Source organism: Pezoporus occidentalis, unplaced genomic scaffold (assembly GCF_034315485.1).
Source record: "Pezoporus occidentalis ecotype Australia unplaced genomic scaffold, CSIRO_AGI_Poc_V1 ctg81, whole genome shotgun sequence".
NCBI lineage: Eukaryota > Metazoa > Chordata > Aves > Psittaciformes > Psittacidae > Pezoporus > Pezoporus occidentalis.
In genome coordinates, this window is record NW_026916170.1 from 9,359,716 (window position 1) to 9,387,703 (window position 27,988).

At 38.3% G+C, this 27,988-nt stretch overlaps 1 protein-coding gene and 1 long non-coding RNA gene across 3 annotated transcripts in view; one reads left to right on the forward strand and one right to left on the reverse strand.

Annotated features, from left to right (window-relative positions):
- The window catches only part of PHEX (phosphate regulating endopeptidase X-linked), a 96,226-nt gene that overhangs the window by 62,282 nt on the left and 5,956 nt on the right, over nucleotides 1-27,988 (forward strand). For both annotated transcript variants that reach the window (XM_062603696.1, XM_062603697.1), the window contains 8 exons: nucleotides 1,073-1,176; nucleotides 8,614-8,672; nucleotides 16,715-16,769; nucleotides 19,847-19,914; nucleotides 21,697-21,827; nucleotides 24,907-24,972; nucleotides 25,080-25,184; nucleotides 26,848-26,924. In XM_062603696.1, coding sequence (XP_062459680.1) covers nucleotides 1,073-1,176; nucleotides 8,614-8,672; nucleotides 16,715-16,769; nucleotides 19,847-19,914; nucleotides 21,697-21,827; nucleotides 24,907-24,972; nucleotides 25,080-25,184; nucleotides 26,848-26,924 — 665 coding nt within the window. The remainder of the gene's footprint in view (nucleotides 1-1,072; nucleotides 1,177-8,613; nucleotides 8,673-16,714; nucleotides 16,770-19,846; nucleotides 19,915-21,696; nucleotides 21,828-24,906; nucleotides 24,973-25,079; nucleotides 25,185-26,847; nucleotides 26,925-27,988) is intronic.
- On the reverse strand, nucleotides 1,910-27,942 carry LOC134156006 (uncharacterized). The gene is made up of 3 exons (XR_009961800.1): nucleotides 27,679-27,942; nucleotides 3,032-3,144; nucleotides 1,910-2,286 (listed from the first exon to the last, which is right to left on the reverse strand). It is a non-coding gene; the product is annotated as an uncharacterized LOC134156006 (long non-coding RNA).

Consider the following 27,988-nt stretch of genomic DNA (forward strand, 5'->3'; position numbering starts at 1 on the left):
TCAGCCTAACTAAGGCAGGAAGGCAGATGATCAATAATAATATATTTTACCATTTTCCAAAGGGAAAAATGTGGCATGCATGTCCTCAATTTTATTTTACAGACAAAGTAGAATTACAACTTGATCCTGAACTGCTAAGATGCAAGAGTGCTAGTCATTTTAGCCAGAGAACATGAACAGACACTAGATAGAGGCATAATTTATTCAGAAAACTTTGAAGAACTAACTCTACCAACCTAGTACTTGTTCCTGGAAAGAGCAGAGTAAGATGGTGCTGTGAAGGCAGTGTAATGAGAGAGAGGATGTGACCAACTTTATCACTCATTGTGCAGATTTTTTTTTTCCCAGATAAGTAGTAATGTCTAGTGAAAAACACTTGTTAATCATGGGTGAAAATCAGAGTTTATATCTGAAAGTTCCGCATCCTTACAAGTCCCAGGATTGACTGAAACTGGTGACAAGGATATCATCTGGACTTATCATCTTCCTTTTTCTTGCATAGTTAATTGTGTGCATGTGTAAGGGTTGTTTTAGATTTGGAGGTTTATGGAAGCATGGAGTCCTCTGTCTGTATACATTTAATGTGTGAAACAGTAAGAAAGCAGTGGCAGAACTGTTGGAGAGTACAGAGTATGAAGGATTTGTAATAAAATGCAAAATGAACTGAAAAAGAGGGCTTTTTTACTTTTTTTTTTAAGTGGTTTTAAAATGCACTTTTAAAAATAAAAGTAAACCTATTTCCTTCTGGAAAAGAGGTTGTCTTAATAACAGCCATAGAAATGTGCAGTCTGCAATTCATCATTGGGCGTTTCTGATTTCCTCAGCTGCTCCCCGATCAGCAAAGAGCTTTTCCAGTGTTCCAGTCCCTCTTGTAGTTCTGTTCAGCCACTGTTTCTTAACTAAGCTCACATAATATTTTTTCCTCCTACCAACCTCCTAAACATTTTACTTCCTTTGATAATGGCTAAAAAATCAGGTGATTACGTTATTTAAAATGAAAGTCATGTTTGTTTTCTGTCAGCTTTTGTTTCCTTGGATGTGCTTTAAAAATGCCTGTGCTTTGTCTGTACAGCTGAAGTTTACAGAAAGTGACTATTTTGGCAATGTGTTGCAAACTCGCAAATATGCAGCTCAATCTGATTTCTACTGGCTGAGAAAAGAAGTTCCAAAAACAGAGTGAGTAGACAAAAGGCAAATCTACATAATCTTCTATCAATATGTTAATTCATATTATCTGATTTATACAGTTGATGTTTTAATAGAATTATATACTCTGCAACATATTAGGATACTAAAGGCCTACAGGGAACCCCCCAGTAATTCTGAAACTCATGTGGATAGTTTTTTTCGTTAATTTCTAGGTATGCCTGTTCTGATGCACAGCAGTCAGATACTTGCAGCTTAATTTAATGAAAAAAGGGGTAATTGAATCTCAATTAAAAATGGATTATGTCTCTTGGTCACAGTTAAAATTTGGAATGGTACAGCAGGGATTATGAAAGAAATTTTCTAAGAATGGAAAAATGAGTAAGAGATAATGTTATTATTGGTAATAATAGCCAGCATTGTTAGTTACCTGCTGATGATAGCAATGATATGTAATAAAACATAATACAATTTATATATGTTTTTATTTATTTGTAAACATCAGGGTGCAGATTGTGTCACATACTGTCATAAAATACATGAGAGAATCAATCTCTTTCCTTACTGGTGGGTAATCAAATCCTTAAAATGCAAATTAAAACCTAAACAGAACTTAATTAGTTTAATCATGCTACTTAAAAATTATTCCTTCTGAACACAGACTGAAATTGGTGCTGCTGCTCAGCTCCTCTGTGGTATTTTCTTAGGGATCCAGAAATTCTAACTCAGACTCAATCATACCTTGCTCTGGGGGTAACTGAGCTGTGAGTGAGGCAGGTAAAGGATATCAGCAAGACAGGCACAGGCTATTCCTGATTAGAATATTGTAACCTGGCCCCTTATTTTTGAGAAGTTATTTATAAGATAGTTTTAACTGCAAATTTTACTTTCTCATCACACCCTTCCCTGACACTGCAATGGTTAATCCCAGGGAATGAATTTACAGCCTTTCCTTCTGCCCTGGATGCCAGGGCTAGATTGTGACAATACATTCTCTTCTGACCAATAGTTTTCATGAAAGCAGTGAGATAATACTTGCCCTTCTATAGCAACGGTGATCAGCAACCTCTTCCCCTTGAACAGGATTGGGCCAGCACTAACACAGAGCACACAGTTTCTTGGCACAGTGGGAAATCTTTCCTGTAAGGAAATTAACTAGCAGGTAATCCCTGACTGTACTCCTCAATGGCTGTAATGGGAGAACTGTTCCATGGATATGCTTAAAAAATGAAAGTTTTAACCTGATTGCCCACTAGAAGCTTGAACACTTTGTCATGCTTGTCTTTACCATCTTATTTCAGGGACTACTTAACATCAGTCCCTTCATCAACATTATCTTGCTTTTCTTGGCATCCTGCAGGGCATACTCTGGCCTGGGGGATCCCAGCTGGATTTTTGCTGTCTTTCCTTTGTCAGCATAGCTATATGCTCTGCCTTTGCAGGGCTAGGGCTAATCCCCACCTGAGCCCTCTGTCATAATTATCCATGCTAGGAGATTATTCTACCTTTGTGCCTGTTTGGTGATAGAAAAGGGCTCTGAAAGTGATGTCACACTGTTTGCTTTTCTGTGTCTGCTGAGGGGTGTGAAGGTGATGACAGCGATTGCCATCTCCAGTCTTTTTTATTGCAGTAAACCGGTAACTCCCAACCGCTGACCTGAGGCGTCTCAAATGTGGTCTTAAAAATATCAGTACTTGCCACATTTTAACTATCGCACTCTACTGCTTTCTCATGTTTTCACTTCTCTTTTTTTCTTTCCTTTTTTTTCTCCTGCTTTTGGTTTGGTTTGGTTTTCGTTGGTTTTTTTTTTTTTTTTTTGAGCTTTTGTACTTCATAGAACTCCCAGATCTTTGGTCCACGCTGAAGCTTCCCACTGTGTTAAGACCTACCCTTGGCGTTTTGTTTGTTTGCTTCATTTCTTCTTTTCTCTAGTTCAGTAGGTTGTAGCATAGCATTTACATTTCGAGATCAATATGATAAGATTGTCCAAATTGTGAACTGGAAAAGATAAATAGGAAAATGAGTGTTTAAAGAAGTTGCCTGCTAGTAAAGTAATATTACTCCAAAAATGTAAACCGCTATATTTACTGTCCAGATTTCTCAGCAATATTATTTCAAACTGGACTCACTTTCCTCACCATAGTCAAGTAAATGGAAAATCAAAACGATGGCTCACTCAAAGCACCAAGGAAACACCACATAGGAGCTGGGAGATACAAAACAATGGAGTTTGATAAAGCAAGGAGAAATGTGAATATCGAAGTGGAAATCAGTTATTCTGGAAATTCAACAGTTTTGTAATCTAAAAAGAGGAAATTTCCCCAAAAGCAGAAGTAATGATAAAAATTCCTTGTCCTCTTTTCTGCTCCCTCTCATCCTAGCAGTTATCTGCCTTACAGGAAAAAAGAAATATGGGGGAAGTCAGGTGAGGCATTGCTCAGGGCATGGATGGGGGGACATACCCAGCCCAAGCTGGTACTAAGAAGCTGTGACAAGGCATGAGGGTGCTGAAGCTTCCTATTCTGCCAGTCCCAGGGGCCAGGGCCCCCTGTGGGCACCACAGATGCCGGAGGTACAATTTGCTGGCCTCAATTCCTGATTTGGATGCCAGCTGTGATCCTAACAGCTGGCTGGGGAAATGGTTGTCATCTTCACAGCTGGCTCTGTCAAACAAGAGAAGTGCTCAGGTATCAGGAGAGAAGCATACAAAAGGGATTTGTGGCAGGAGCTGGGGAATACGATGCATATTCCTCAGGTTGAATTGAAGGAGCTGAATGGAGAAAGTGAAGCTGGAAGAGGGGAGCATGGGAGGAAGTGGACCAGGTATGAAGGCGTTTATAACCCAGGTGAGACACAGTTAGAGCAGAGGGAGGTGAAAGGCAATGTGTGGGGAAGTGGTGGCCATGTGGAAGGGAGAGATAAAGGAAAATCAGGGGTTGAGTGGTGTTTGCTTATCCATCAGTGGAGCTGTATACATGCATACATACAAACATACATACATGTGTATGTATATACAAGCACAGATCCATACCTTTTTAACAGAGATTTGATCTGTCCTTAATGCTGACATAATAGTTAGTGACAGATAGATAGCAAGGCATCAGAGGACTTCTTGGGCATATCATTTCATTATTATTAATCACTCTCCTTTGAAATCAGGACATCTACCTTAAAGTTTTCTAGACCTGGCCAAATCTTTCTTCACTTTTGACTCAGCTTTCAGTGCTGGAGATGTTGGTATCTAGTAACCCTGTAAGAGGACACAGCAGAAGCATACTATGAGAAGATTCCTGGGAGCCCTTCAGGACCTATTCCTGTTTCTTGACCACACATTAATGTTTGTAAGCCCTCGCTCTTGGTTCTCCACAGGGGAGGGCAGCTCTGAGAAGTGCTGGGTTGGATGCCATTAGGGACAGTATAAAAACTCCTTCTGCATAAAGGGAAAAGAAGCCATGAAAGACACTGGGCAGGCTGTTGTCTGCTGAAGAGATGCTGTTGGTGAGCTCAGAAATCCTGTGGGTGGACCTGCCCTGGAGAGGAAAGAAGGGAAAGAAGCCTCCTGGAACCGTTTCTTGGTCTTTGAATCTCATTTTAAGCAGTGGTGTGGCACTGTGCCCAGCCTTACTATCCCAGTTTCATGCCCAGTCCCAGGGGAGACTGATGGCAGCCTGGCTTAGGTGGCTAATCCTCTCTGAGTCTACACAGAAAAATGTATAAAGCAGTCTAACAATAGGAAGATTAAATACATTTTTGAAAGTTACCTTGAAGATTGCCCTTTAGAAGTTTTTCTTTATAATTCTTTCTTCAGAAGCAATTTTCCAGATTCCAGCCTCATTAACAACTTTGTACAGCCTTTCACTCCTAACCAGGTTAGATGGTTTGCATTCACAAGTTCTTTTTCTTTACTTATATGAACTAAAAAAAAAAAAAAAATCTTACTTGGGACATTGAACACAAAATCCTGCTCCACTTGAGAGATTTCTTCTAATTAAAATGGTTGACAGAAAAAAATTGAAAATTCAGTTTGTGCTTTACAGACAAATTAACAAGCTTTTCCCTGTACAGTAAAAATTTCCAGCCACCTCTCTTCACCCTTGGCAATGTAGTACGCTATACTCTTAACTTGGAAAGGAAGATATCACAGAGAAAAGTGTAGCCTAAATGAACATAAACCTAATAGAGCATCTGCCCCACTTGCTATCTCAGTGCAGGTTTCAGATTTCAATTCTACAGGAAAAATTTCAAACTTACAAGTGTCAAGTCTACAGATTAGGTTTCCTCTGATGCAGTAGGCAATAGGTAAGGTTATGGGACATCATTCAGAGCTGTCCTTTTTCACATGTTAATAGCAAATGAAAACAGTGTAAACAATTCTAGATGTTTTTGTATTTCGTTTAAAAAGTTTAGAGGTTAAATAGGTGAAGAGGTTAACATCTGTTATACCTGGTTTTTTTTTCTATCCTTCTGCTAATAGATCAAATGAAATTGTAACCAGACCCAGAGCACATGCCCAGGCAACCTGACTCCAAATAGGAATGGGAGAACTATCTCTAAATTTGCTTCACCTTAAAATTTAACAGTGACATCTATTTATTACAGACCTTCATATAGTAATTCAGTGTGTTATTAGTTAAGGTCTGTCACTGAAGGTTCAAACAATTCAAGAAGCTCATCGAAAGAGGATGACAGATGAGAGGTGAAGCTGTTCTGCTAATCTGAATGGAAGCAGTCTTGGTTATTTCTGTTTTTTTTTGTGTAAAATGCTCCCTAAATCTTTTTGAGGGTGGCTCAGAATGGTACAACAAAATGCTGGAGTGAAAATATGCTCCTTGCTGAGTGTCTAAACATCAAATATGAAATTCAGCAGTCTACTCTGCTTGTCACTGGAGAAATCATATTCTTCCCAACTCCTTGTCTCAGCTGCTAAGTCTTCTCTTTCTAGCTGCTTAAAAACATAACAAACTTTATACAAGGTAATTCTTGAGGCCTCATTATGAAAGAGTAATTTGGAAAGAACTTAGTACAGTTTTATAGTGAGAAAATGGAGGCTGATATCAGTCTTCGGCTCATATTAAGTTCAGGAAACAGGATGGGCTCTGTTATTGTAGTGGTAGATCATAAAGAAAGAAGCATTCTCAGGATGGGAATGTTGCGATGAGTCTTAGCTGCTAGCATGTCAGTTACAAGTCTATGAGTTCACAGATATGAAAGCCTGGTGTGATGTCTTCCCTTAGTAGCTGCAGACTAAATGGCAACAGCCTTTGTAGTTGTTCTCCAGTAGAGTGAGGTGCATCTCTGCTGGCAAGTATGTTAATCACTGGTTAGCTCCTCAATAAAAACGGGTGCAAACTTGTTCTATTACAGGGGTGTTGTATGTCAATTAAGAGCTCTTTAACCAGTGCTTGTGGGGGTTCCTATCTTGAACTACCTGTGGTGAGCCCCTGGGGCTGGAGCAGCTAGGAGGGTGGGGAGAAGAGCAAAGCACATTAGTCTGTTTTGAAGTATTTGTTATCCATCTTAGACTGTTGATCCTATGACTGGAAATGAGAGGCCCTGTAAGATACTTGTTCTGAGAAGGATTTGTAAAAACGGAGGATTTGTTGCCCTGGAAGTCTTTCTCATGCTTAAAACTTGCTGTTTGAGAGCACAGAAAAGCTGTTTTAAGTAGAACAAGCCAGCAGGGTGAGGTAGAAGTCACAGCACTATGTGTCTTTGTTCAAACTTACAGTAAAATCTAAATTAAAGTGTTGAGTGTGTCAGATGCGTTCTTTCCTCATGAAAAAAGGGATAGAGTCCTCCAGAGCCACTGCTAATCCTGGAGAGCAGGTCCCACCACACAGGTGGCTGGCTTCCATCCTTCAAAACAGTACAGCTGATTGCTGATGTGAACAAACTTGGCATTGATACATAGCTAATTAAGCCCCCTAATTTTTACTTTATCCCCTCATCATAAGCATTCTTTCTTCAGTTTCCCATTAACTCACTACATTACCTCTAACATTTAATCTCGTTATTATAGAGGAAACGGAAAACAACCTCCCCCTGCTCCTCCCCTTCAGAATCTCCTAGTAAAAAACCCAGGGAGAGTGATACGTGGCAATTAGAGCCTATAATGCAATGGATGGTTAAGATACTTACATGATATCACTCTTTGCTTTCATTGGTTAGTTTTTCTTGTTGCTGCACTATAAAATAAGCCACTCAGCTTTGAAGATTGGAGAAATAGACAAATTTATTGATAAAAGACAGAATGCTGCCATACTAAAACTCTCCCCTTTTCTTTTCTGTTTATGTGAGAACATCAGTTGTCAGAAAACCAGTCAGGATCTGCAGATAACTCATTCATTTGATGGTACTATTTTGAAGCACAGATCGTGTATGCCACTGTCACTGACATCACACTTCCTGTGTTCTGATAGACCTTCCTTTGTCTTACTCTTTGTTTTGAGCTCCTATTTCTTATCTTTGAAAGAAATTTTCCAAATCAATTGCATTCCATTCATTTGACTTTACAAAACTTCCAAGTAATGCATTGCTAAAGACATCAGGATCTTCTGTTTGGACATTTACTAGAGCTGTTTCTAATTTATTATGAATTAACCCCTAATTCTCATGATTTTACTACTTTTATCTCAGTTCTTCCTTATAAGATCAGAGTGGAATCTTGGACTCAACTCAGAGTTTCATCTGAGGGGATCTGGATCTTGCTGAAGGCACCTGAGATTTTCCACGCATATGGGTGAAGCCATTATCAGTGTAGATGAGGTTAAACTAAGCAGATTCATAAATCCTATTTGCTATTCAAACCTAGGTTTCCCTCCAGTATGCACAAGAAATCTAACTATGAGAAGAAATCCTAATATTCTTTTAAAATTTGATTTGCCTTGCAAGAGGTCCGTGTGTTTATAAGCATGCTGATGGCCATTTTCATTGAGTAGGGCACAGAATCTGTTTATTTTGAATTTAGGTTCCCAGAAAGCACCTGCCCATGTTTCTGGCATCATCCTAATTATTCAAGTTGTTGTTCAGCAAAGCGCCTGAAGCCACTTCGCTTGTTTCAAAATTCTCTAATTTCAAGAGGGAGTTTCTCCACACATGGTTGAAAGGCACCTAACAGAGTTTTCACAGCTGCTGTCAGTGTTGCAGCTTCTGTTGGGTGAACTTCAGCTTATCAGCCTGGCAGATCTCACAAGCAAGAGGGTAACTTAGAATTAAAAGGATTAGGTAATAGGAAACCTAACAATCACTTCTCTTGAACTTTCATTGCACTTAAAATAAATCCATTAAACAGTAGCTTTCAATGTTCCAGAAAGCATCTAGGTAACGTGTTGAAATGGAGAAATACTTTAATGTAGCTTGTCCTTGACATTTTGCTTCCTTTTCACTGAGTTCACTCTACCTTTGCTCATTCTGTTCATAAAGTTGTGTAAGTGTACTGACAGCTTATTTCTTTTGCTCTTACTACAGGTGGTTTACAAGCCCAACTACTGTAAATGCTTTTTATAGTGCATCTACCAACCAAATCAGTGAGTATCTGATTTCTGAGCTTCCTTATAAAGTGCTTGTTTAGGAGTTGTATGTGTCAAGCTCCAGATAATATCTGTACAGTTTTGTGTGTTTGTGACTGAAAATAAGTGAGAAGGTAGTTCTGGAAATCCCAGGGTTCCCACAGATTTAAATTACTGTTGCTTGACAAGTTACCACATGTCAGCTGAGTTGTAGTGGCCATTAGCTTAAATCACTTTTATTAAAGCTTAATGTTTCTGTCTTCTGTTTTCTGTAGCAAAAAGATGTGTACACATACCTCCATAAATATACAGTGATAGCTGCCTTCAGTCCTCTAGTGTTAATAAATATGTATCAGTAAGCATGACTAGAGAAGACTGTGAGACAGACCAGAAAATCCAAGAAGTGGTGGCCAGTGGGTTTGTTCAATGCTTTCAAGGACAAGAAGTGGTATCTGTAGTTAACTTAAAATTCTTACCTGTAGAGTCTGATGAAATTATCTTGCATGCACAGTAAAACCTTTCTTCTGCTAATTTTAGTTACTGGCGGGTTTTAGAGAGCATAAATCTGGATTTGGAAGCACATGAGGTGAAAGAGCTGAGTTTTTCAAAGGTGTGTGTGGATTTGGATATTCACTCCCATTTATTTTAATGGGACTTTGCATCAGAAATTTCTAAGTGGCTATTAAAGTCTACACCAGTATTTCTGTGTACAACAGCATTACCTTTACCCTGACATTCTTTGCTCTTATATAAGGCTTGCAGGTTAAATCAGCCTTCTTGCTCTGTGCTGTCAGTGTCTGGAAGGCAGCTGCCATAATCTCTGTGGTCTCAGTCCCCAAGGACAGGCGTGTCTAAAATCGTTGAGTGACTTCCCCTTTTACTTCTGCATCTCTTTTGGTTGCAGAGAGAATTACTTTTTGACAGGGACAATGTGAATATATCACACTGAACAGGTTACAGCAGAGGACTCACAATCTGGGTCTGCTGGTATCTTCTCCTACCTATTTCTGTAAACGGTTTTTGCTGTCAGACCACTCACTTAAATTCTTTCGACTCCAAGTGAGATAATTTGTAAAGTGTGTGTGACAATTAAGCAGTTCTTTTGCTTAAATCTATTTCTAGGCATAGACCTCTCTACCTTCACTAGAAGGTTCCCATCATTAAACAGCCACTTTTTTGCTGATCATCTGAGGCAGATTTCCCTGAGCTGATCACAGCTCAGAAGTACCTGTGAAGTGTGACAAGTGCTTTTTCTGCTGAACTAAGCACCAGCCACCACTGCTGCTTCAGATGTACTTTGTGAAGAGAGAGGAAGACTGGCCACTGCAAAATGAGAACCGTTGCTGTTACGTCTTCTTTAATATTGGGTCCTTTCAAGTTTCAGTAGCATTCGGCTGTCTCAGCCTCTCTGCCATGGCACATTAGAGAAAGCTGTAACAGAGGCTGGAGTGACTGAAGCTATATTTCCCACTCACTGTCTTTAACAGTGTCACAAAGCAGAGAGCTGTCAAATGTAACCTATCAGTCATGGGTGTCGAGGCAATTGTATTTTCTATCATAACTGCTGACCTTATTATACTGCTGCCATCTGACCTTGAAGTTTGGATAGTGCTGCTCACTGTCTTTAGGACTGTTCCTAAAAGGAAAAGGGTTTAGGTGGCTCTTCTGAATAAAACCCTCTCCTACCTGAGAGAACGGTACAAATGTAACCATGCCCTAAAAGCAATGTACATTAAGAGGGAAGATTTAAAGAAAGGCACAGTACAAAGTCGTCCGCTGTTGGCTGATGTGATTTGCAAGGGAAGAGGCCCCAGCGGATGTGGGAGGAACATGCTCAGGCCTGAAGTTGCTGATAAATATTCAGCACATCGCTGTTGAGTTCCCATTAATGCTGCTGGGAAAGAACTTCAGTGCAGGAAACTGAAGTTTGTGAGCCCATACATACTTGTATAGCGTGATGTATATGCCACGCAAATCTCACCCACAGCAGTTACAAGCTTACTGCTTTGCAGCTAAGCTTTCAGTAGTAATCCATACAAAGTTCTGCCAGGGCTGGTGATATGGTCTTTTTAAAGCTTAGTTAAACAACAGAAAAAAGTTCTACAATAGAGAGTAAGTTGAGAATAAGAAATAAGCATGAACAAGAAGCAATTATAAAATAAAATATAAGGTTGTGATAAAGCAAGCCCAAAAAGATTTTGAAGATCAACTTTCTAAGAACATAAGAAATAATAATAAAACCTTATTTTCAAACACACTGAAAGAGGAGAGTGTCAAAAATAAGTATACGATAATTCTTTGCATTGGAAAAGTTTGTGAAGTTCTTATCCTGGAGGTTTTTCTGATGGGAAGTAAGACCCATTAATTCAAATCTAGTGTCAATAGAAGGTACTTCAGAAGAAATTCATAACTGAACTGTGACAAATATAAAGACCAGATTATATTCTCCCAGGTATTTCAAAGGAACTTAGACAAGAAATTGCCAAACATCCAGCTTTGATGTATAGCTTATCACTTACAGTGGCTTTAGCACAGGAAGAATAGGTGTGGCACGTGTTGAATGCTATTTTTCAAAAGGGAATCCAGAGGGATCTGTGTAAAAAGTCATTCTAGTGCCTATTTGAAGGAAACTGTGATCGCAACGTGAATGAATAAGAGAGAATGAATAACCATATGATACAATTTTTAGAAAAAAAATAAAGTTCTTTTTTTTTTGAAATCCAGAAAATAAATAAGTGTGCATGATGTGCTATCTTTATTCCATAGAGCACTTTCCCAATGCTATTAACTGGAAGTTATCTTGGGAAAGAAAGGTTCCTTGTTTTCAAAGTAGGAGTTATGAGGATCTGTGCTGGGGAGCAGATGATCTGAAAAAGAGGGCATTCTGTTCTGAACAAAAGAGCAGATTGATATAAACTTGTTCCAGGAGGAAAGGTCTCTCTGCTACTGATTGCTGGAGGGTAGAAAGATACACTAGTAGAAAAATTGCTTCCCAGATAGGTGCCTGATGCTCTTTCCCTACACATTTACTGGTTACTGCTGTTTTTGCTCTTGGTAAATGAGTTTAGTAAGAAGGACAATTTCAGGAACAAGAATTTGCAAATGCACAACAAAAAATGTTTCTGGAAAGCAGCTTCTACGTTAACTGGAAAATACTTGGTCCCAAAGTTGATTTTAAAAATTAAGATTGTCCAGTTTGGAAATGGAAATGTACTGTGCGATGTTACGAACATATAACCACAGCTACTCTAAACTTGATTGGTTACCGAAGGCTTTGTGAAAGAGTTTAGAGAAAAAGCAGCATCATTGCCTTGAACCACGGAGCCTGAAAAGGAACTGTCATGAGGTACCTGCAGAAGTGGAGGAGAGCTTGAAGATTCTGATCACATCTGAATTTTAGGAAGCTGCTTTTGCTTTTTGTGCTCAGAGCACAGGGAGGTTTCTCATACACTCCTGGTGGAAGAATTAGAAGCTCTTTTGCCTCTGTAGTCTGTATCACTGGACGTAGGCTTTAAACAAGAAATCACTGCAATCTCCAAACAAGTCTATGCAATCTTCATATACAGGCAAAGTGTTAGTGTTTTTAACTTGACCACTTGACTACTCCATTACTTGAAAGAAAAGGTCTTTCTTCACTAAAACTGAAATTAATGGAGAGTAGAAACTTGATAATTTAGAAAATTATTAGATTTTTGAGAATACAGCAAAACTTGCATATGAAGTAAATTGTAACAAATCTTGCTGCACTTCAGTGCAAGCAGCCATATGTTTGCTATTGCTTCATTTAGTTTTCATTACTAAACTACTGATAACTTGAATGGACAACAATTCTATTAATATCTCCAAAGCAGAAATAAGTAGATGTATCAAGATAAGATGTGCTGGAAAGAGCAGAGTTAAAAAAGTGGTACATATAGTTTATCCTATTACTATGCAAATTTACTCCTGATGTTTTCTTTACATGAGTTCTATTTATTTGTTTCCTCTTTTACCATAATACAAAGTGTCTTAGATTAACAGCCATGCATGTTTATAATGGTTGTTAATATTTTTTTTAATCCTAGTTTGGATAATTATTTTATTTTCTTTGCATTTGCTCATCAATTTCTCCCCAGATGTATGGGCACTTAAAATAAAAAAGATACATGTCACTGCCTTTAGATTCTAAAAAGGTGTCTAAGTGCACTTCCTATATTCTAAGCATACTATCTTTTTAACTATCATAAATGGAATGCAAAAGCATTTTCTGAAAGACTCTGTTTATTGTAATGCACTCAAAAGCCGTCAACAAATATGTGTTGAAAATAGATACAAGTGATGATCAAAGTATGCTAGCATACTTCTGTTGGAGAAAAGGTTTTATTTTATTACAGCACTAAAATATTGGCCCTTGAATATGTTAAGGATATAAGGGAATTGCTCATTAGACATTTGGTGTATTTAATTTTTTTCCAAGTGTAAATCTGTATGTCTCTAGAATATATCAAAAAAAGTACCATTTGTGGGTTGTGAACAGTAATGAAAACCGGATTTACAGTGAACTGAGGAAAATATAAGCAACACATTCATGAGGTATAAGCTTGAATAGATGGATAATTAACTACTGTTGATGTTATCTCCGTAAGTTTATACCCATGCTCCTTCTAAGTCATCTGTGCTTGTATTGCAGTTCTCTAGTGAAAGTCAAGAGGCCCCTTTAGAGAGCGGCTTCATTACATGTTACAGGAAGAAGATATAATCTAAACCAGAATTCTAAAATTACTTTTGAATTAGCATCCATAGAGAGAACCACAGATGAGAGCTCATATTAGCCAGTAAGTATCATCTTTATAGAAAGCAGCAAACAGATATTGATGCTGGCAGCTTGCTGATGCTGTGAGTTGCAAGGGAGAACTCTTATCTTGCCAAGAGCCAGAGAAGTGCTGGCAAACAGCACACAGTGCTGTGGCCAGGGGAGGGCAAGAGAACTGCTCATAGGGGCCCTTTCTCTTCTCTTAAGAACTAGACTAATTGGAAGGTTATTGATGAAGTAGTTTCAAGTGTGCCATTAGTTTCCAAGAGGTTAATAAACATAACAGTTTTGGACTGAACACTTTCTGAGCCCTGTTATTAAGTAAGCTTTAAATGTTCTTAAGTGAGCCTTCATTTCAATTTCTGTGTTTACTAATGACCAATATTCTCTTTTATTTAATTACAGTCATAGGTGAGATGATGCACAATCCTTACATCCTTTCTTAATTTCTTCTTCCTAAGAGCCTTATCTATAAATGTATAAAATAGGAGAACATTTTCTTTGATTTTTTTTTTTCTGTTTATTTGTGGTTTTGTGTGGGTTTTTGTTTTGGTTTTTTTGTTTGTTTGTTTTTTTGTTTTTTTTCTTCTTCTTCTAGGGAATCCAGAGAGTTTTTTCCTTCAGAAAATAAAGGTCAGAGTTTCTTGTAAAAACACGTGTTTTCACAGGTTTCCTAGTCCCTTAGCATACAGTATTCATTGGCCCCTCACAAGCCATTCTCCCATAGAGGCTGGGAAATTTGGGTTCTCACTTTTTCATAAACACAAAGAGCCTTTTGTCAGGTAGAGTATAAACTAAGCCAAGAACTGAACCAGAGGCTGCTGAGTCCTCTGCTTTAAAGACGACCACTTCTTTTTATCTGTTAATGAATTTATTTCCTACTCATCAGAAAGTTAAGCTTTGTATTCACATATAGCATGGAACAGTTACTCTGCCTTACACAATTTATATTTTCTATCCTCATTTTCCACAAAACTTGAAATTAAACGTAGGATTCAGGTCCATGTTATGACAGAGATTTTGATCCTAATCACTTACATATGGTGCTCAAAGCTGTCTGAGATGGTTTACAGCATCCATAACGTTTCCCCATTTTGGTGTATTTGAGAGAACTAGCAGGACACCCTTGCAGAGGCAGGATATGCAAAGTCAAAAGGCACTGGGAAGAGCTTCAGTTGTTCAAACAGAACTCCGTGGAACCATTTTAAACAAATGTATCCTCCCTTTCATGCTGTTTTTAGGTAACTAAACACCCTGGTTGTCTTTATGTTAATACCTTATGTGAAATCACTATCCTTTGTTTGCTGACCAGCAGTTAGTCTTCTGCTTATATCTTATCTCCTTAGAACTCTCCCTCTGAATTCATTCAATGACACTTGTAAAACAAGTTACAACTGTTGAACACATCTGAGAATTGCCAGTACAACACCAGTCAGAGTACCCTGTATATCACACAATTTAGCACAGCTGTCTTCCATATCCATTGTTTACATACTGGATTCACTAGCCTGTCAGAAGTTGCTTTAAACAAGCCAAATAGTATTGGAAATTGTAAATGCACTAACTTGGAATAAGGCTTAGTAGATCTTGTCTTTCTTAGTTAAAGATACCCTGCAATATAACTGAATAATGTAATCGAACTATAGAGTTTGAATTCATATTTAGATTTGGACTCGAAATTTCCTCATGATTTAGTGAGCCATGTCACGTGTTTTTAGTTTATTTCATCTATTCTTAGTCTGCACTGTTTCATTAAACTAACAGATGAAATGTGATTGCTTGTGTCTCCTCAGTGAAGTAACAATATTACACTGAGTCTCAGGATTTTCATCTGCAAAATGTGTATAGCAATACCATGAAGGTATTAGCTGGTAAATGCATTCATTAATGGCAGTAAAGCCCTTGTAAAATTGAACAAAACCCCCAAACTTTCAAACCTGAAATACAACCTTTATAGCACCTTGCTGAGGAGAGAGGTCAAAAATAATATAATGGATAAAATGAAGCTAGAAACCTTCAATTAAGTTAAAAGTAGTCCAGTGCAGAGTGCTGTCAGAGCTTCAAGATCAGCATAAATACAGAGCGAAATATTTGAAATGAAACAGATGTACTCCGCTGCCTGAAATGTCCCTGTGCTCCCGAGCAGTAAGGAAAGGGGAAAGTTCAGCAAAGAGTCACTGTCCAAAGGTCCTGAAACAGGGTTAGGAAAGCCAAAGCCTACCTGGAATCTTATTAGGGATATGAAGTGCAACAAGAAAAGTTTCTGTAAGTGTAGCAGCAGAAGAAGAAAATGTAGGGAAAACGTGGTCCCACAGCTGAATGGGGGCAGGAGACCTGGTGACAAATGACATGGAAAAGACCAAAGTACACAATGCCTTTATTACCTCAGTCTTTACTGGTAAGACTGGCTTTCAGGAATCCCAGGCCCTTGAGACCAGAGTGGAAATCTGGATCAAGGGGATTTCCCCCCAGTGGAGGAGAAGAAGGTTAGGGAGCATTTAAATACACTGTGCAGACACAAGACTGTTGGATCTGGCAGGGTGCACCTGAGTGCTAAAAGAGCTTGTGATGTCGTCATGAGACCATTCTTGACTATCTTTGAAAGGTTGTGGTGATTGGGAAGGTTCCTGAGAACTGAAAAAAAACAAATGTCACTCCTATCTCCTACCCAGGGAACTACAGGTTAGTCAGCCTCACATTGGTCCCTGTGTACAAGATGGAGTAAATCCTGGGAACAGTTTCCTTGACCAGCTTTTTATGATGAGATGACTAGTTTATGTTCATTTACCTTTGATTTTCATAGAATGTATAGAATAAGGCTTACATTTTATCACTTTCATACCCTGAAGCAGTCTCTTGCTGCACTGAAGTCTCACTAAGCTAATACTTCCTGAATTCTTGTGGTATTTTATATATTGCCTGTGGATCTGTCAGCATATCTCAGGGCAATCCAACAATTTCCTTCACAAGAAACACTGGGTGTTTATTCACAGACACACATGCACTTTCACATGTATGTAGCCATGGAAGAAAATTAGGTTCTTGCAGTGCAGCATCTTGTTACCATTGTGGTCCTGAGGAAGGGAGGATCTCTGTTTCGTCTCAAAGATCCTCTCTACTTCACTCTGAAACTACCACCTGGGGAAAGCTCCTCTTGCAAAACCTTCTGAAGCTAAAAAATGGTCATAAAATCTAAACCCTTGGGTCTTGTGATATACAGCTATTATTCAGCTGTATTGAACTCCCTGTCATTTTTGCTGTTTTGCAGGATTCCCAGCAGGAGAACTTCAAAAGCCTTTCTTTTGGGGAACAGAGTATCCTAGGTAAGTACTGCATCAGGGAATCTCATACAGTGGAAATGAGGAATAACAGGGATTTGAAATACATATAGACAAAGAAGAGGGCATGGAGAAGAAGGTTACTCTGCTGAAGACAACTAACAAGTGGTGCACAGGAATTTTGCGTTGTCATTTTGTAGGGAAAGCTTGGCCCCTGGGCTGTGAGTTCTTCCCTGCTGCATCCTGCTTTTACTATTGAAAAAACATACTTTGAAAAGTGCTGCTTTCTGGGATAACTTTTCTTACCCTTGGGAGCTGTCTATGTTGCTGTTGTCTTAAACTGATGACTGATTTCTCTCAGGAATTGATGATTAAATGCACCCGAGTGGATGTGTTTCAGTGCTATAGCATGCAGTTGTAGCAGTGTGCACATGGCAGGTATTAAAAGGAATTGTAAATCAGATAGCTAACACTTCCTGAACAGAAGTGAATACCCCGAGAAGCCATTTATTGTCAGTTTATTGTTCATTTTCTGCTAATACCTAAGATTAACATTGGGCTTTCATCTGTGCCTGTTGAGGTGCATGAGAATGTCTCCATGTGCATAAGTGATTGACTGAGCAGGCCCATGTGCTACTATGGCCAAAGAAGAATAATTATAGGTCACATGTATTTAATTTTGAAAAGTCACTGCTTTTATGCAGTTCAATATCTTTTAATTTCAGGCCAGGATATGACAGTGAAAAGTTTCTGACAGCAGATTCTGAAGGTTATTTTGCAGTTATATGAAGTCAGCTAATGGTGAAACATATCCTTAATAAATCTTTCTTTAAAAAAAATCAGATTTTTTAACATTTTGGGTTTGCCATCTTCCAATCCTTGTTAACAGGATATTTGGCAATATATGTAGAAAGACACATTCAGTTTAGGAACAAATGAATTTGCATTCAAAGAGAATTCTTATGAGCCAGGTGACTTTCTAAGTGGTAATTGGGGATTGAAGAAAGTCCTTTCTTGTTAAGGTGAACTTATTTTCTGCTGTACATATTGCAGACCTGTTTCTAGCCTTGCTTTCTGAAGAGATTTCTCTGTACCCTGACCTTCTGTGATAGAGATAAAATTGTGGTTCTTTCAAAGAATTACACTTTGTTCATTTCTCTTCTTTAAAGGTTACCTTAGCTTAAATTGGTTTTGCTTGAGTATGTATCAAAATGAAATTTAGTAAACAAATGTAGCTGGTTTATATCAGACAACAGATTGCTTTTTGTCCTTGAAATATTCTGGATCTGTTTTCTGACTGCTTAAAAGAAACACTACATGGCACTGGAACAGAAAAATCATCAGAAAGTCATCAGCACTTGCTGGAAAACCAATTTAGCAAATATTTAACATTTAGTGGCATTTTAGTGTCCAGTTCCAGCATAATCACTATAAAACAATTGCATCTATTTGCATAAAGGGAAGCTAAGCTATCACCTCACATCTCAGTACATGAAACAAAACATCATTCAAATTCATAGTTAGGAGTCTTCAGTGTCAGACATATTGAAATAGACTTCAAACTACCTGAGCTGGTAGCTTTCTTACAGTCCTCTTGAGCTTCCCCAGACCCCGAAAGTTCAGCTTTTATATGGTACTTGTCAGGCTGCACATAATCCCATCCATCTCTGTCCAGCTGTGCCTCAGAAGTGAAGAGCATGAACAGATCTGGGAGCATTTCTAGCAAAACTGTTGCTGGACAAAATGCAACAGGGGTTCACAGAAGAAAAGACCAGAATTCATCCCAAACTTCACCCTGTCTTTTGGAGCTGGGGGAAACCCTAAGAGTGCCTGGGCACTAGCCTGTATTTTTGTCCTTGCCGCTTGTGATGACCAGGTAGCCTAGAGGAAAAATGAAATATATTTTTTATTAGGGCTTGTTGTTTTTTCTTGACCTCTTCATGTGTTTTGTGCCATTCTTTTCATACTTCTCCAGCTGCAAAAGATCCTGTATAATGACTTCAGATATAGCAAACAAGTCTTAAATACTACATTTAGTACGGGTAATTATCACTCTGTGCTACACAAGATTACAAATTTATCACACAAAAGGATGATCTTTCCTGAAATGTATAATTTTAGTAAAGGTTTGCAATAGTACTTGGGGGAAAAAACCCAGTAGTGAAGACTTTATCACATGCAAATTACTTTTCAGGAAAGAAAAATATAAAGTGAAGAATTGTCAAGGGAGAAGGGGGAATTAAATAATACTTTTTGGGCATGACTTATCATGAGTAATTAATGTGCTATGGATCATTAGGTCCAGTAATAACATGTTACTTCAAAACCCTCTGCCTTTCTCTTGTTTCTATAGAATGTGTTAGAAATACTATAACTATAAGCTACTTTGAAGTATGGCATCTTAATAACTGAAATAAATAAAATCACAAACAACATGACATATGAAAGATGCATTTTGTAGATCACTTCATCCCATGGTATCCATTGCATTTATATAAAAAAAGCCCTGAACCTTTCCCTCTTCCATCTCGATTTCTCCCAGATGTATGTTTATTTAGATATAACAAGAAAAATATAAGTAATTGTCAATCAGGAATGCAAAATACGTCTTTCTATTCTGTTTCACCAGTGCATTAGACCTGGCTATAGATCATGTCCTATTCCTCGACAGGTGCAAGGAAATTGCCTGAACTCTCTTTTTAAGACTGAAAGACCTGTTTAATGCCTTACAAACCAGCGTCAGTCACTTGCAAGTCTGTTTGTTGCAGTCGTTGATTTATTATTTTTTCATTATGATAAGAGAATAATTTCACCTGTAACTTTGTCCCATTCTTAGTTAGGATACTCACAATGCTGTAAGCTGAAGGATACATTTTGGAGCTCACATTATGCCAATAAGGGTATTGTTTAGAAGAATGTTTTTTAAAGTTTTATATTAAAGGTTGATTTCAAAGAAGTAAGAGTTTAACATTCAGGCTTTCAACAACTTTAAGTCAAAATTGTGCAGGTATGATTTTTAGACCCATTCCCCTCCTCCAGTTTAAATAAATAGTCATCTTTGCTGTCCTTTAACATTTATGAGTGTGGACACTTTCTGAGGAAACTGTTTCTTTGTGTTACAGGTCATTAAGCTACGGTGCCATAGGAGTAATTGTTGGCCATGAGTTCACTCATGGATTTGATAGCAACGGTGAGTATTTTATTTTATCTTATTTTTGTTAACAGTGCTGAATTGTGTAAAAAAAAAGAATGAAATTATAAAGTTGTATCTTTAAATTTATTTGCAATATCTTGCTTGTCTGAATGGAGGGTTTTTTGGTAAGTTGTGCCAGAAGTTTGATGCTTATCTTGAATGGAAACTAAGAGACTCAGAAAGTCCTGGCTGGGGAGAGTGGGAAGGGTAAAGAGATAACTTCCGATTGATGAAAATGACTTCCAAGAAACTTTTTCATTTAAGTTTTGACTGTTTCCAAGAGATGATTATGTACCAGTATTAAAATACAACACTGGAACAAAAGTGGAACAGAAAACCTGTTACAAAATATATATATATATAATTGAGAAAAAAGAAATAGTCTAAAAATGTCAGACCAACTGCCCTGAAAAACTGGGTGGAGCAGGGCATTACCACCATCTAACTTTGGCTATCACAATAAAGTTCTTTTTAAAATCAGGCTCCTGAGAGAGAAGGTGGGGAGGAGAGATAGAAGCACAAACCTCCTCCTCCTCCAGGGAGCAGTTCCGAGTGGCTGACATTCCACTGTAACTCATTGTCAAGAGAAACCTCTTACCACTGAAAACACAGGGAGTTTAAGGAAAAGAAGGTTCTGCCTCACTGCCTAACTAGTGAGCTAAGTTGCTTATGTTTCATCACATTGAATACCTTTTAAACAATAAAAGGGAAAACTTGTATCCTGTTGGCGCTGCTATGCAATGTTTTGTGTCAGCAAACACACTAGAATGGAGAAATATTTCTTCCAAACTCGAGTCTCATTTGCAGATTATCTAATCTCCATCATGTCTCCAGCCTGTCAGAAAGGAGCATAAGATTTGACACCCTAAGCAGACTACTGCCTCTTGCCCAGGCTCTTACCTTCTGAATATAGAAATAAAATACATCTGTAAGGATTTTGTCGTCTTGAACAAGAGAACTAATAGGGAAAAAATAAGGAAAGAAAAAAATTAAAGAAAGCATCTTCAGTACTTGGTATCATGTCTACTGGTTTCTCCCTACCTCCCTTTCCTGCAGTCGTAACGAAGACTCAAATCATAGAGCAAGTCTGTGTCCACACAGACAGCTAAACCTGCTCTGAAAAAGAAGTCCTAACATATCTTGTGTCTTGTGTCTGACTGCTGGAGACATGATGGAGATTACTCTCCTACAAATGCGATAGATAGAGCAGAGACCTGAGTCCCCATTTTCCATGAGCCATTGCTGTAACCATCAGCCTAGGGAATTGGATGTATGTATTCTCCTTGCTTCCTTGAATAGGATTCAAATGTTCTGGTTTTGCTGCAAGGCAAAAAATTGAAACTTCAGAAGTTTCCGTCAAATGGATTTTTTTTTTGTTTCTGGTCAAGCGTATAATTAATTAAGAACAAATTAGTTATCATCCGGTTTGCAGAAACAGAGACATATGGGCTGAGGATGAAAAATACTCACAATTATACTTACAAGAAAGCTCATATGCCTCTTACACTATGTAATTATAAAATATAGAACTCATTAGTCATTGCTATTTTTTTCTTTCTAAACATGGAAATTATGACAATAAATAGAACACCATCTTTTCACCACTGACTTGAGTGGGATCAAGAGTTTGTACACTGATCTTAGACATTTTGTATACACACTTGCATGAGTACATTAGCATCTAATTTCTGTACAGGTGATAGATTCCAAAACTGGAAAACTATGGGGTTTTCTCCTATAAAAACGTTTGTTTTCTTTCTTTCTTTTTTTTTTTTTAAGGTCGTAAATATGACAAAAATGGAAATTTAGACCCGTGGTGGACAACTGACTCTGAAGAAAAATTTAAAGAGAAAACAAAATGCATGATTAATCAGTACACTAATTACTACTGGAAGAGAGCTGGCTTACATGTATGTAAAATACCAGTGATTGAAAGCAATGATGCACAAGGAGTTTGGTTTTGTTGTTTTGTTTTGTTTTTTTATTTGGGTTTTTTGTTTGTTGTTTTGGGTTTTTTGTGGGGCTTTTTTTTTGTTTTTTGTTGGTTTTTTTTTTGGGGGGGTGTTAAATTATCTTTTTATAAATCCCAGTATATTGGGATATTAGTCTACCATCTTCATTTCTCACAACAAATCATTTTTTGAAATGAATAATTGTGATAAAAATTGTCTGTCAGATTTGATTAGTCCAGTCAAATACCACTAGCCACACCTTGGTGACAGGGTTAAACCACTTCTCCACATCATATCATTTTGGAATCAGAGGAGGAAGATGAAGCCACCCATCAGGGCTGGTCTAATTGCAGTGAGCATGTTAAATGTCTTCTGAAGATGAGGTCTGTAATGAAAACTGAGCAGTCACTCTTTTTAAAAAGAAGAACATAATATCATGTTTTATAGATTGCTTTAGCAATTCCGCCTGTTATTTATTACAGCTATAAAATGGATGCATAAACTCTATTTCAGATTCAACACCTGCTATTTCTTCCATGTGTGCATGCAGACCCAGTTTGTATCTCAAATGAAAGAGTATGATAGCACTAGCTCACAGAAAAAGATTGAGAAAGAAGGTGCAAAGGAATGGTTTCTGTTTCACTGTCTATCAGAGCTATGGGCTTCCCTGAAAATGTGCACATTATAGAAGTCTCTAAGATGAAGTTAAACCAGGTCAAATCCCTGACCTCAAGAAATTAATAGCTAAAGTTCCAATTCCCAGCTGGGACATGACTTTAATCTTAATTTTCAGGAAAAAACACATACCCCACCCCCTACTTAATTCTACCACTTTTACTTACATTTTAGAATCAGAAATACAATTATGTCTTTGTCTTTTAAGAATAGAGAGGACACACCGAATGCTTAGCCTTAATTTTAACACTTTCCTTAGGCTGCTTGTGTTAGTCTCGACAGTAACAAAGCCATATTGTAGCTCAGTCTAAAGTCCAACAACTCAGTCTTGAAGTACTTCATATAAGCCAATTTACAACTAAAAATTCTCAGGCTCATTCCTGAATGTCTCCAGGACAAAAACAGTTAATACAAAAATTCCATTTAAAGAAGGTCATTAAAACCTTCACCAAGGGCTCCTGCCGTTGGCTTGGCCATCCCATTTACCTTCTATGGTGTTTCTTGAGATGGGGTAGGTCTGAGTTTCCCTTCCAGTATAGCTACTGCCTTTGAACTCTGTGGATGGGCTTACTAGAGAGATCCTGTTATCCACAGCTTTATCATCTGCAAAGCTTTTTCCTCCTATTTCCATGGGATATATTAAAATACTTTTTTAGATGATAGAAGAATCTTCATATTTTCTGCCATATTTTATAGCTCCTGTATAAAGAGGTATGCATGCAAAGAGCTTTTTTATTTATTAATTTATTTTTGTCTGTCATTTACATCAATTTTCTACAGGTATTTTACCCCTGTACACATATTTTTCATGGCTCAAGAAACCTATTTACTTTTCTTCTTTCTCATTGAGTTGCAATAAAAATGTCTCCAGAAAAAAAGCATAATGAAAGAAAAAGTGGATACAGAAATAGCTTCAGAGTGCAATAATCACATGAAGTCATCTGATCAAATAAAGGGTTTATCATGGTCCCTGAGCCCTTTCACAAACTGTCTGTACAGAGTAGTCTCAGATACCTGACCCAGAGCTGCCTGAGATGAGCAGAAAGACTTCTTCCACTTATTAAAATGACCTATGGCCCAAGTGCCACTGCTGGGTTACACTCATCTTATGCTCTAGATCAGTCTACTTCACAAGCCCGCTGTGGGAAAAAAATGCATAAGTAGGTAGGCCAGAAAAAAGGCAGTGTGTGCGTATTACCTGCTGTCCTAGCCCCTTTTATCCTACAAGCCTCTCTCCCACCTCCATCTCCAGCCTCCTGAGGGGAGAGAGAGCTGATAGGAAAGGGTTACACTTTTCTCTACTGCTCCCATACCTCCTCTATTACACCCTTGAGGAAGATGCCTTGAGTCCAGTCTGGGTGCTTGTCTGCTCTGACTGTTGGGGTTGTGCACATGTGCCTGGGTGTCCCCTAGATCCTTTTACTTCTTCTTCTCCATTTTCCCCTTTACTGTCCTGAAATGAAGGTGAGTACTGATGCCAACCCCTCCTATACTCATCCCTGCAACATGGGAGATCCTATCTTCAGAGCATCTGCAGGCCAGCATTGACCTTCAGAGCTCTACTCAAAACTGCTCTATTACTGTGCTTATTTGAGGCACAGTAGAAAATAAAACTGCTTACAAATACAGTTTAGTAGCACTAAGACTTTAATGGGCCAGGTGATCAGAGATAATGCTGCACTTGCAGAAATGAGGATTTCTTCACAATGATACTGCACTTGGTAATACCAGGAGACTGGCTTTTTCACAAAGTTTAGATAGCTCTGCTTCTCACGGTATATTCTTGTTGCTATTGCTCTTGCTTTTGGAATTAATACTGGGGAAAATCTCCTTTGCAGCTATTTTTAGAGCACTGAATCAATTTCAGTTCTGTCTCAGACAGTTATTTTTAATTATGCTGGTTTATGTTATGACTTAAAGGTCATTTTAGCGTGCCAATAATTTTATATAATATAGTTAGTTTTAACATCCCATGAAGAGTTATGTAGAGAAACAAATATAACCTTTTAGGTAAAAGTTTAAGAAATGGGCTAGTGGATCTCATGAGTAATCAGATAAAATCAGTCTTCAGGGGAAAATTACTGGTGCTCAGATCAAAGATCAAGGATGGATTCTTGAGTGTATTTTATCTATGACATTTTGTGCTACAGAGATCTAGGACCAGAGCCAGGATAACTCATCACAGAAAATTGTTTACTGACAAGTTTTCACATTGAAACCCAGTTTTCTTAACCAGAGATATGGTGTTGAAATTGGCTCAGGTTGTTCTTGCCTTGTTTTATTTTTTCCCCTGCTTCTTGAAGTTCATCAAGAAGGAAGTTCAGAAATGGGTCAAATGACTGATGTCCTTTCACTCTGCCAGGTGAAAGGCAAGAGGACTTTGGCAGAAAACATTGCAGATAATGGAGGTTTGCGAGAGGCTTTCAGGGTAAGTACATGAAAAATATCTGAAACATGGTATTATTTCTTAAAAAAAGGAAAAAGCTGTTTAGGCTCCATGCTGCTGAAAGGCACTTAGTATATTTTTCTTATCAGGCATACAGGAGATGGATTACAGAAAAGAGGGGAGGAGAAGAAGAGCCTTTACTGCCAGGCCTTGAGTTCACACACAACCAGCTTTTCTTTCTGAGTTATGCCCATGTGAGTAGTACAAATGTGTTTCAAATCCCCATCTATTAACCCGCACAGCTGGAAGTGCAGAGATGAGACTGCTTTGTTTCAATAATCTACACCAGTCAAATCAAGACTTTTCAGGCTATAAGCAGAGACTTGCTCTTCCAGGACTATTATTTCTTTTATCTTTTTTTGTCTTTGTCCTCTTCTATCTGCGGTGCCAGAACTGCTGAAATTGTTCTTGCTCAGTGTTGTCAGAGCAGCTTTCTTTCCTCTTGCTGCTTTCCTCCACTACAAGAGTCTCTTTGCATGTATTGACTCCTGAGCCTCTTCCTATTTTAGCTTCCCAGATTTCTGATGCTTGTAATATGCAGCAGTTTCTGAATGCTTCCACTACAGACTGCAAAACTTTGATAAGAGATGTGATTTTTTTAAAGACAAACATGTAGAACAAAGGAGAGAATCAGAAATTATTTACTTGGTTAAGAGTCAGGACAAACACCCCATATAAGAAGTGAAATTTGTGCTATAAAACTGCCCACCCGTTGAAGAAATTAATCATCAAAACTGAAGAAACATGACCTAATGCAAGCAGCACAACCAACTCTGGCTGAAAAATCGTCTCTCTGCTGAGAGTCAGTATGGCAGTGTATGTGTCTATGGCCATTTCAGTTTGACAATATTGACCAATTGAAAGACCCCAGTTAGGTCCTTTAGGCTGAGTTGACTTCCACACTGTGTCAGTTTTTCTCCAAGAAAACTTTGAAGCCATATGGAAAATCTGGGGGTCTCACAGGACCGCTGCAGGAATCATATGTCCAGTGGACCCTCTGATGGGAAGCACATGCACAGTGAGAGCAGTGTGTGCCAGTTACCCTTGAGCTCAGCTTATTTCCACAGAGCTCAAGTCACCCAGCAGACTCATTCAAACTGCCAGGGCTATCTTCAGCCAGGCAAAATTGTACTGAAGACTGCATATCTCATGGGCAGTCTGGCTTAAAGGATGTTGTCAATAAGAAACATTCAGCACAGAGCTTAGTTAAGGTGGAGACTGGTTAAATGGGAATTTTTCATGTAATGGATACAGCATAAGAGGAATTATTCAGATGTGCAAATATTCTCTCTAGCCTGTTTTGTGGTTAGTTACAATTGGGTCAAGTATTGTATCAGGAATAGTAAATTGGGTACCACTGGTATAAACTTGAAAAATGTGTAATTTCAAAAGAACTGACATTCCAACATGGAACAAATACATCAGGTAATATAGCTGCAATTCTAGACATGATAAGCACCATTATGTGTAATAGCTTTGAGACAAAGAAGGAGGCTTGGTAATTATTAAAATTATTAAGGCATAAGGTGCTGCAGCACAAGCTGAAAAGCAAGCTACCATTGAAGAGAAATTTAGAAAAAGAACTAGTAAAGTGGCTATGAGCTAATGATGGGAATGAGTGGGTGAAGAATAACAGCGGATGAAGACTGGATCCATTGCAGGATTTGAAAACCAAGAGAATATGCCAACAGAAACCTGCAAGTTAGCAAAGGTGAAACAAAACATAAGTTTGTGGTGGTTTTCTATTTTGTGCATTCTGTAAGTAATAGGCATCTTAAAAACAGTGGCCTTACATTCTGCTTTGTTATGAAGTCATCCCAGATAACATGCTTATTGCTGCTTTTTGTCTTTTATTAGGTAAGATGCAACTCGTTTAGACCAGAATCTGCAAGAGAGCAAATATATACTGGAGCTCACAGCCCTCCTGAGTTCAGGTAAGTGCAAATAATGCATTTAGTCAGTGTACATATAGAACCTGTCACTGCAGCACAAAGTGCAGATATTTAGCATGTTAAAGAGAGGTTTAAAAGCAAACACAAAATTAGCATGTGCTTTCAGGTTAGATTGAAATGGAGCTGTTTTTTTTAGGTTATCTAGTGCTATTACAATTGCTCTTCTGTAAAAATGAAGGGCTTACATGTACCTTCAAAAGCAGTTGAACCAGAACACACTCTGATCCCTGTGATATCCTGTAATCATGGCCTGAGTATCTAAAATGTCTCATCTTTATTTTTTCCCCCCCTGTGCAATTCTAGTTGTATATGTTAAGAGGGTCTTTGATTTAATCTTCCTGAATTCATTAAAAGCTTTATAATTATTACCATGAATTATATTGATAATGCAAGCAAAACATGCCCTGTAAATTCAGTTAGAGATTAAACTCTTCAACTGGTCTTCAATATACACTTTGCTTGCAGGAGCTGTGATAGTCCTGCCATAACGAAGTGTCTGTGTCTTTGTCCAAAAGGCCTCCCACAGGCTACTCGGCCACAGATATCCATGAACCCCAAGATGGAGAGGCTGGAAAAGAGGGAAGGTTTAAAGACTACATAAGAATTAGGAAGCCAATGTTTGTTTCTCCACTTCTCCACAGAGTTTGTGTAACCAAGAGCTAGTTGTTTCTGTTGAGTTTCTTATTGGTTGCATTTGCTTAATTGTGTGTTCATCCTCAGTTAAGTGCTACATTACCACTGTATTTGGAGGAAGGATGTTAACTCCCAAGCTGATTCATAGTGGAGGTATCTCTAATACACTGGATCAGTTGCCTTCTGGAAATTCCTGCTGCTTTCTGTTGACTAAAGAGGGAGCTGGGATTCCACCTTCTCCATGGGTTACTTTAGGTGATAAAAGCCCTCTTTGCCTCAGCTCTCTCTTGGTAAACTAGAAATAGCAACAGTGCCTTCACAGGGCAGCTGTGGAGTTGCTTCACAGGCACTCTGAAATATTCCCTGGACACAGCCGTATCAAAGCTGAAGATATAAAATTGGCATGCATAACA